Raw genomic sequence first — 10,692 nt, forward strand, 5'->3', positions numbered from 1 at the left:
CTGGCCCCTCTCCCCATGAGAACATTCTGCACCCTCTCTGAGACATCCTTGATCCTGGCACCAGGGAAACAACACACCATTCTGCTTTTTCGTTGCTGGCCACAGAAACGTCTGTCTGCACCTCTGACTACAGAATCCCCTAACACAATTGATCTCTTAGAAGCCAACGTACCCCTCATTGCATTAGAGCCAGTCTCAATACTAGAAACTTGGCTGTTCGTGCTACATTCCTCTGAGAATCCATCACCCCCTACATTTTCCAAAACTGCATACCTGTTTGAAATGGGTATATAAGTTGGTAAGACATTATCTTCCCTGCAGAAAACTATGTTTCCTATCCCTGATAAGCCCATTTTCTTCCAAATGGGAATAGATCCTATCCCTCACTATTTTCTCCAGCAGCTTCCCTACCACTGACATCAGGCTCACCAGTCTATAATTATCTGGATTATCCCTGCTACCCTTCTTAAACAAGGGGACAACATTAGCAATTCTCCAGTCCTCTGGTACCTCACCCATGTTCAAAGATACTGCAAAGATATTTGGTAAGGCCCCAGCTATTTCCCCTCTCACTTCCCTTAGTTCCTGGGATAGATCCCATCTGGACCTGGGGATCATCTTAATACCTTTTAGAATGCCCAACCTTCCTCCCTCCTTATACTGACTTGACCTAGAGTAAACAAAATTCTATCCCAAACCTCAACATCCGTCATGTCCCTCTCCTCGGTGAATCCCGATGCAAAGTGCTCATTAAAATCTCACCGATTTTCTGACACCACGCATAACTTTCTTCCTTTGTCCTTGACTGGGCCAACTCTTTCTTTAGTTACCTTCTTGCTCCTTATACTGTATACGAATAAAAGGCTTTGGGATTTTCCTTAGCCTTGTTTGTAAAGATATTTTATCACCCCTTATAGCCCTCTTAATTCCTTGTTTCAAATTGTTCCTACTCTCCCAATATTCTTCCATAGCTTTATCTGTTTTCAATCCCCTTAACCTTATGTATGCTTCCTTTTCCCTCTTAGCTAGTCTCACAATTTCACCTGTTATCCACGGTTCCCTAATCTTGCCATTTCTATCCCTAATTTTCACAGAGACATGTCTGTCCTGCACTCTAATCAACCATTCTTTAATAGCCTCCCACATATCAAATATGAATTTAACCTGAAACAGCTGCTCCCAATCCATATTCCCCAGCTCCTATTGAACTTCACTATAGTTGGCCTTCCCCCAGTTTAGCACTCTTCTTTTAGATCACTCTCATCTTTGTCCATGAGTATTCTGAAACTTACAGAATTGTGATCACTACTCCCGAAATAATCCCCTACCGAAACTTCAACCACCTGGCCGGACTCATTCCCCAAAATTAGGTCTAGTATAGCCCCTTCCTAAGTTGGACTATTTATATCCTGCTGTATAAAGCTCTCCTGAATGCTCCTTACAAATTCTGCTCCATCTAAACCTCTAACACTAAGTGAATCCCAGTCAATGTTGGGAAAATTAAAAGCTCCTGTCACCACGCCCTGTTGCTCCTACATCCTTCCATAATCTGTTTACATATTTGTACCTCTTTCTCATGCTTACTGTTGGGAAGCCTTTAGTATGCCCCCAACATAGTTACCACACCCTTCCTATTTCTGAACTCTGCCCATGTTGCCTCACTGCTCAAGTCCTCCATAGTGCCCTCCTTCAGCACAGCTGTGATATCCTCTCTGACCAGTCATGCAACTTCTCCACCCTTTATACCTCCCTCTCTATCCTGCCTGAAGCATCTATATCCTGGGATATTTAGTTGCCAATCTTGCCCTTCCCTCAAACAAGTCTCAGTAATAGCAAGAACATCATACTCCAAGGTACTAATCCAAACCCAAAGTTCATCTGCCTTGCCTACTACACTTCTCGTGTTAAAACAAATGCACCTCAGATCACCAGTCCCTTTGCGTTCATCATCTGCTCCTTGCCTACTCTTCCCCTTAGTCATTCTAACTTCATGATCTCGTTCTTTACAGGCTTTAGTTACTACCTCCTTACTGTCCACTAATCTCCTTATTTGGTTCCCGTCCCCTGCCACATAAGTTTAAACCCTCCCCAACAGTGTTAGCAAAAGCACCCCCTAGGACATTGGTTCCAGTCCTGTTCAGGTGTAGACCGTCCAATTTGTAATAGTCCCACCTTCCCTACAACCAGTCCCAGTGTCCCAAAAGTCTGAACCCCTCCCTCCTGCACTATCCCTCAAGCTACGCAATCATCCTGTTTTTCTTTCATTTCTACTCTGATTATCACATGGCACTGGGAGCAATCTTGAGATTACTACCTCTGAGGTCCTAGTTTTTACCTTGGCTCCTAACTCCCTAAATTCTGCTTGTAGGACATCATCCCAATTTTTACCCATATCATTGGTGGCTATATACTGACTGTTCACTCTCCCCTTTCAGAATGTTCTACAGTTGTTCTGAGACATCCCTGACCCATGCACCTGGGAAGTAACACACCATTCGGGAGTCTCGTTTTTGACCACAGAACTGCCTATCTACTCCCCTTACAATTAAATCTCCTCTGACTATAGCCCTTCCACTCGTTTTCCTGCCATATGGTACCATGAACCTGGCTACTGTTGCCTTCCCCTGGTGAGCCACTTGCTCCAACAGTATCCAAAATGGTATACCTGTTTTGGAAGGAGATGACCGCAGGAACACCTACACTGCTTTCCTGCTCTTTCTCTGCCTTTTGGTAATCCATTTCCTTTCTTCCTCAACAATCCTAATCTGCAATGTGACCAATTCGGTAAATGTGCTATCCATGACCTCCTCAGCATCACGGGTGCTCCAGAGTGAGTCCATCTGCAGTTCCAGAGTCATCATACATTCTAACAAGAGCTGCAGCTGGACACACTTACTGCACATGAAGGAGTCACGGGTCTGAGATCTCCTGCCATTTTTGCTCTTAAACTAACTTACTCCAACTATAATATCAAATAATAGATAAGTGAAAAAAGAAATTTTTTTACCAATCACACAATAAAAAATAAATTGAAAAGCCTTACCTTATCTACACACCACAGTCTTTTTTTCTCGTTAGTGGAGGAGGGCAGGTGGAGATACTACATGTGTAGTGTCTCAGCTTTAGCTACTGCCCAAATATATCTGTTCACTCACCTTCCCAGAGTGCAGTTCAACCGTTCCCACTTAGTTCCTCATTCTCACCGCTTCTGCTGCAAAATGGAGGCCGTTGGCACTCGAGGTAAGTCCTTTTGAAGGGAAATTTAATTCCGAGCAGCTCCCGGTCCTCGGTGTCACTGCTCCCACTGCTGCTACAAAATGGAGTGAATAAAAATTTCAGGAAAGGATGGGAAAATGTATTTATGATTGCAAAACTCAAAGCCCACCATGGTTCATAAACCATTTGATTTTCAGTCCCTGCTAAATGTTATCTTCCTAAACAAATAAGAATAAATTAACTTTATTCTTTTGGTCATCATTCTATTGATTGTCACAAATACTAATCATGTTCAAGTCATGTTCTGTATTAAAAGCTAAATTGCCCAAATAATTAAATATCCAATTCATTTCTCAGGTGACTACATTGGATTGGACAAAAGCAGTGAGGAGTTACACAGTCTATGAAATTATGTGCAAAATTCTTAAGGTATGAGCAAATAGACTGTTGGTATTTACAGGACTGTGCTAATGTGCTATTTTAATTACCAACAAACATGACTCAGAACAGTGTATAAATCCATGGAATTTCAAAGTATTGCCAATGAGCTGTTTTAGTCTTTGAAGCTTATGCCATCTTATGACAAATGAAGCAGACAGGCCACATGCTTCTGTCTCTTTCTGCTGAACATACTACCCTGCAGGAGGTTCACCAGACGTTAGCTTGTAGAATACCACTGCACGAACATGGCAGAGAATGGAAAATGACAGAGAGGGTAGAATAGCCTTTCTGATCAGAGACAAAATCACTTCAATAGTAAGAGGGGATAGAAATGAGGAAAAGTAAAGGATGTAAAACTGTAATTGGTGTTGTATATCAAACCCCCTACTAGCAGCTCTGAAGTGCTAAATTGTATAAATGCAGAAATTCAACAAATGTGTAACAAAAACAGTCGTATCATTCGGCGATTTTATATTTAACATAGATTTGGGGAGGCAGATAAGCACCTGTCAAAAAGGCGGTAAGTTTCTGAAGTGTGTCCAAGATAGTTCCCTACAACAATATGACCTGAATGCAACAGAGGGACAAGTAATATTGGATTTAGTACTGAGCAGAATTTAATTAGTAATCTAATTGTGTGTGAACATTTATCAAATAGTGATTGTAACATTCTGGAGTTCAGTGTAGCATTTATCACTAGAATTTTAGGAAGCGAGATGAGACAGCAGTAAAATGGGCTAATGGGTGAAGAAAAGTGGAGTATGTTTAAAGAAAATTTAATGCAATGCAGAACCAGTTTAGACACCTGAAAGGGAAAAGCTGCACTACAGACATTGACATTTTAAAGATAAAAGACAGAATAAAACTAGACAAAAGGACTTACAAAATCACAAAATCAGTACAAATCCTGGTGAATGACAAAAGATATATACTCCAGCAAATGGCCACAAAGCAGATTATAAGAGATACTGAAAGGGATTATGAAAGGAAACTTTTAGGGGACACAAAATTAATAAGAAAACATTTATTTAGTTACGAAAAGAAAAAACAAGTGGTCGGAACAATTTTCGCCCATTAAGGATAGAAAGTGGCAATATTGTCAATACCTATGGGGAAATGGCAGACATGTTGAATAATAACATTACCTCAGTATTTACAGTATAAAAGGAGGCTTGCTTACCAGAAATACAGAGCAAATTAATCACGGATCGGAGTCAAAATAAAATTAAAGTAAGTAAAACAATGATAATGATGAAATTAAAGAATAACAAATCCACAGGACATGGCAGTTTCCATCTGAGGGTGTTAAAGGAAATATTGTAGATGCCTTCATGATAATCTTTCAGAGTTCCCTAGATTCAGGAATCATCTCTTTGGATTGGAAAATTGAACAGTTACTCCGTTTTTAGGAAGGATGAAAGAAGAAAACCAGGAAATTACAGATCAGTTCGACAAACATCTGTGGTGGGGAAATTGTTGGATATAATCAAAGATAGGCTAATTGAATACATCAAAAATGTTCAGCTAATCAGGGAGATCCAAGATGGATTCATGACAGGTAGTTCATGCCTGACAAACCCTATTTAATTTTTTGACCAAAGTTATGAACAGGAAAAAGTCTATGGATATTGTTTATGTGGACTTGGAGAAGACCTTTAATAAAGTCCCACATAAAAGATTGTTAACTAAGGTAGAAGCCCACAGAATTGAAGGCAAGTTATTGACATGGCTGGAGAATTGGTTGAGTGGCAGATGACAGAAAGTAGTCAAACTCTCTGTGACTAGTGACCTCCCACAAGGATCTGTGTTAGGGCCTCAATTATTCACCTTATTTATTAACCATTTGGATAAAGACATAGGAAGTTATACATCCAAATTTTCTGATGGCACAAAATTAGGCAGCATTATAGACACTTATAGATGGTAGCACAAAATTACAAAGGGATATCGATAGACTAGGCGAACAGGCATAATTGTGGCAGGTGGATTTCAGTGTAAGCAAATGTGAAATTGTCCATTTTAGTCTGAAAAGAGGATGGATCAGGGACCTCCAGGATGGTATGAAGTTGAATACACTGGATGTCCAAAGAAACTTGGGGGTTCATGTGCACAGATCTTTAAAATGCCACAAACAGGTGCAGAAAGTAATGGCCTATATATCTGGAGGACTGGAGTATAAGGATGCAGAAGTTATGCTGTAGTTATACAAAACTCTGGTTAGACCCCACTTAGAGTACTGTGAGCAGACCAGAGCATCACACCTTAGGAAGGTTATATTGCCCTTGGAGGGAGTACCATGTAGGTTTACAAAAATGAAATCTGGACTACAGGAGAGATCTTACAAATTAAGCCTATTTTCTGTGGAATTTAGAAGATCAAGGAGTGATCCAATTGAAGTCTTCAAGATATTACAGGGAAAGATAGGGTTGATAAAGGTAGATTATTTGCACAGTATGGAGATTCTAGAACGAGGGGACATAAGGCCAAAAGTAGGGCCAAACTGTTCGGAATAGATACTAGGAAGCACTTCAATGCACAAAGGCTGGTAGAGGTGACAGAGGTATTAAAGAATAAGGTCCAAAGGAGGTATATGGAGTTAGATCACAGATCAGCCATGATCTCTTCGAATGGCAGAACAAGCTCAAGGGGCTGAATGGCCTACTCCTGTTCCTTTGTTCCATTTGTTCCTATGTTCTATGTCCACAATAAGAAAGCTGACGAGGAGACTGTCGAGTTCTTATCACCTGTTGTAGGAATATTAGAAGGATTTGCAGGTTAATAATTTCTATGGTCATGAAGTCACGGAGTTGGGACTGAAATCAAGAGCTTCTGGATCAGAAGCAGAAGCAGTATCCTCTGCATGACAAAATTTTCTCTCCAGCTATCATTGCTACTTCAAGTATTACCTTATTCATTTAATTTAATGGCTGAAGGAAATCTGAATGTTCAGGAACATATTCATTACTGTATGTTGCTGATATGAAGTTTTTGTGCATTCATATTCAAAAAAGCTTCATTATTAAATTTTTATTGCTTAGGTTCTGTTTTGTCAAAGGTGAAACTTGAGCAGTAACTGAAAGGCAGAGTTTGTTGTATTTTATTTAGTTTTTGTGCAGTAGAGGGATGTTCTGAAAGATAATGCTTTGTAGCTTTAAAACAGTTTTGTAAGCAAAACTGACTGAATTAATCTATTAATAGATTTCCTTTACACTTGTTTATCACTTTTAAATTTAGGAACTTGTTCCAACACTTTAACTGAGTTTGCTATATTATGAAGTGTTGAAAATCTTTTATCTTTTATAACCACATCTAAGAGTCTTTGAGAGATAAAGTCAGGTTGCAGGGATGTAGGCATAAGGAAACCACAGCCCAAAGAAGTATTTTATGCATTTTTTTTGTTAAGGAGTAAAGAAGTATTTGAGGAAAATGGCGATCATCATAGCTTGCTGTTGCTCATTTAATAGGCATTCATAATTGTCAGTATTTGCAGGTGGCCTTGAGGTACAGAGCTCATGGAGTTTCAAGGTCATTCTAAAGCATGAAAAAGTGACTTTGCAACTCTGTGGACAGTTATTGTAATGATGAATGAGTTTTTAACTTATGACCGAGAGAATGTGTGTCCTGCATGTTAACCATTCACTATATTTTCTGGAAGTAATGACAATAAAATAAAATAATTTCAGTGACAACCACGAATATGGGAAAATCTTAGCAGCACAATCAGGGAAAACATTTGAATATTGAGGATTCAAATTGTTATTGTTTGTTTTACATTAGGAGCTTTACTTCAGCTGGAAAAAAACAGATTCATTGAGATCTCCCACATCGTTGCCCAGAGCTATGATTAGCCATTAGCTTTACTTTCTCTCTTCTGTTTGGCAAAACTTCCGAACTTCTACAGAACTTAATTAAAGTTAAGCTTACTTTTAATGTTAATTTAACATGAAGCTTAAATAAATGAATTTTCTAAATAGTATAATTACCTGAGATCAGTCATTGCGTAAATCACATTAAAAAATTCTGTTAAAATCTGCAAATAATGCATTGTACGCACTAGAAGTAATGTTATTATGGACAATTACATGGCATTTCTTACACGGAGAAAAGTGGTTTTATCCATCCAGGCCATATTGCTATTTCTACATGAGCAGCAAACCTTTCTGTGCCTATCCTAAACCTTTGCTTCTCATGATGCTCTTTGTCCTTACTTCTTTCAAGACCTTGTTAGCCTATTGCTAAATTTTCAGCTACCTGCTTCTTTGGGAATCAGTGGTTCAAAATGCGATGAAGGCATCAAGACATCAACGTTTCCAGGCAAGTCTGCAAGTAGACAAGCAGCGAACACATCTATTTTAACTACAAGTCAGCTTAAATATACACCTCTATTTTTATAAAAGCTTTAAGACCCTTTTTTGCAGTTTTCATGCTCAAATCGGCAGACTGTTCAATGTACAGCATAACTGGCAGTCCTTACTGCTCAGATTTGTTTCAAGATGATTTTGTGGGGCAATTAAACAGAACTTCCTGCTGGCTGATGAAAGATGTGAGTCAGTCAATTTCTCATTCACCTCCCCCAAACCCTCTGACCTAGGGTAGAGCATTTATTTGCTGTCTTTAACTCATCGATGGTACTTCAATAAATCCCCTACCATTGGGTAAAGCCCTAACTCCATTCATTTCACATGTAGTTGAAGCAGCAATCAAGCTTTCCCAACATGGTCTCTATTTCTGTCACCAACTCTAGAGTGTTCTACAGCCTGAAAATCCTTTAGAAAGATGTTTTGTTTTACCATCTGTCTTTAATCATTCATAGCTAAGCATATATTTATGTCCCACTATTCTAGATTACTGCACTTTTTCTATCGAAACTATTCGATCGCTTCAGAATTTTAAAAAACTCTCTATAAAAAAGATGAATAATACCAACTCTAATTGTACAAGTGTGTTTTTATTTGCATTTCTACAAACCAGTCAATATCCCAGTAAATTTGTGATGCATCATTTTTATTGTCTCAATATCTTTCCTGTTATTTGGAAACTAGGACGACATGCAGTACTCCAACTGTGGCATAACAAATGTTTTGTGATGATGTATCGCGATAGCTCAGATTTTATATTTGGTATCTTTTCTCATTAAATCAAGTAGTGAAAAGCAGCCCACTCAAGTAGTAAGTTTGAAATATTAACCTTTCCTTTATAAAGCTGGCTTCCATGATACAACGCTGTACTAAAAAAAAAACAATTACAGCTAATATTTGACCGGTGGGAAAAGAGAAAGGCACACATCATTTTTCACCACAATAATGCCAAGTGCAAGCAGCATGCAGCAGGCAGTCTCACCTCCTCCAATGTTCAGCTTAGAACTGAAACATTAGCAATGTGTCTGCATCAAAACTTGTGCTTGTGGTTTATGTCTTTAATAATTGTATTAGGTGAAAACATTAATTGATGTATGCCAGATTATATAACTTTAGTTTTCATCAGGACAGTGACCTGTGGGACCGGCGGAAACACTGTTTTAGTGTTCAGACAGAAAATGGAGAGGACCTTATCTTCAGTGTGGAATTAGAATATGAACTTATTCTCTGGGAAAAGGCCTTTCAGATGGCAACCTTCCTGGAGGTGGAACGAATACAGGTACTACCAGAACTAAGCTTTTGGAGATATATATAAATGCGATTCATGCTCCTTTTAGTTCGTATGCATTGCATTCCCCAGTATTTGGAAGTTATTTTGATAATTCTACCAACATATGAAATATTAAGTTTCCGTGAACAGTTTCCAATTACCTGAGAACAAGACCATCCCTCTTTTGATGAGAATTGCCCATAGTGTTCAGGGATAAATGTAGAGGAATGGGTTTGGTTGGGATACTCTTCAGAGGGTTGGTGTGGACTTGTTGGGCCAAAGGGGCTATTTCCACAGAGTAGGGATTCTATGATTCTAATTCTAATTGTAGCTGTTTTGCAAACATTTGTGATTTCAGTCATGATGAATTCATTATACGCAATCTATTTACACTTGAACATAATAGAAATGAGAGAGGAGGAAATTTTCCCTCTATTCCTATTTCTCCTGACGAATCATAGCATTAAAAGATGACAATTTATAGATTATTAACAACAGCAGAAGATTTGCCAAGGTTAATCTGGTGTTGTTAGCACATGTGGTGTCACATATTCTTACAGTTAATTTAAATGCATTAGGTAACCTGCAGAGAACAGCTAAGGGTCTTTAGAAACAAGAAAGGAGTTCTAATCCAGCAAGTGTGTTATTTTTATTTTTAAAGTAGACTTAAAGTTCAAACATTTGCTTTCCTGAATAAATCAAAATGCTTTTGGTGATGTAAAAAAAAACTTCTGTCACTGGAATCTCTCATAAATCCAGCAAACTACAAGGGGTGCAAACATTGTCAGATTCAGCTGACAAATTGCTTTTAGATTCCCTGCTGATGTTAGTGGCTGCTCAGCAAGTGTAATGCATTCAGTTCACAATCTTTTCTTTTTCAATGAATGCTCAAAATGACAATAAAAGGAACAGACATTTGCAACAAACAGGGATAGACAGTGCAAAACGGGTGGTATTTTAAAATTTTTATTTCTTTGGAAGCCAATGGCACTACAGGATCAAGTGCACAACAGAACATTGCAACAAAGAACAAATGTTGCTCACTGATACAGAAGTAGAGTCATTGAGTTGGTTTGGGGGGTGTGGGGGGCAGGGAGTGATTCGACAGTTCAATTGAAATTACAGCTGAGCTGAACTAAATAATCGTTGAAAATAAATAGCAGCAGCAGGCTAATAGTTTTAGAAAAAAGCTTAAAGCTAGAGCTTTACTTTCGAATAAATGTATTTAGTCAGCACATTTTCTGTGTAATTCTATGGCCAATATGAATCTTTCATAATCTGGTGAGACATTGCCCACATATACCCAGACCTGAAGTGGAAACTTTGGTGGGAAGATGGAAGGGCATCTATGTCATGTTCTTAGGATATGCCCCCTCCTGAAACTGAGACCTGGGGAGGGATGTCAAT

The 10,692-nt window shown here is 38.7% G+C and overlaps 1 protein-coding gene across 6 annotated transcripts in view; it reads left to right on the plus strand.

The window, feature by feature from the left end:
* The window catches only part of sntg1 (syntrophin, gamma 1), a 517,427-nt gene that overhangs the window by 468,282 nt on the left and 38,453 nt on the right, over nucleotides 1–10,692 (plus strand). For all 6 annotated transcript variants that reach the window (XR_006311406.1, XM_043688307.1, XM_043688306.1 and 3 more), the window contains 2 exons: nucleotides 3,574–3,645; nucleotides 9,142–9,294. Coding sequence is in view for 5 of the 6 variants with exons in the window: in XM_043688307.1 (XP_043544242.1) it covers nucleotides 3,574–3,645; nucleotides 9,142–9,294 (225 nt within the window). In the remaining variant the exon portion in view is untranslated. The remainder of the gene's footprint in view (nucleotides 1–3,573; nucleotides 3,646–9,141; nucleotides 9,295–10,692) is intronic.

The sequence above is a fragment of the Chiloscyllium plagiosum genome, chromosome 4 (assembly GCF_004010195.1).
Source record: "Chiloscyllium plagiosum isolate BGI_BamShark_2017 chromosome 4, ASM401019v2, whole genome shotgun sequence".
Classification (NCBI taxonomy): Eukaryota; Metazoa; Chordata; class Chondrichthyes; order Orectolobiformes; family Hemiscylliidae; genus Chiloscyllium; species Chiloscyllium plagiosum.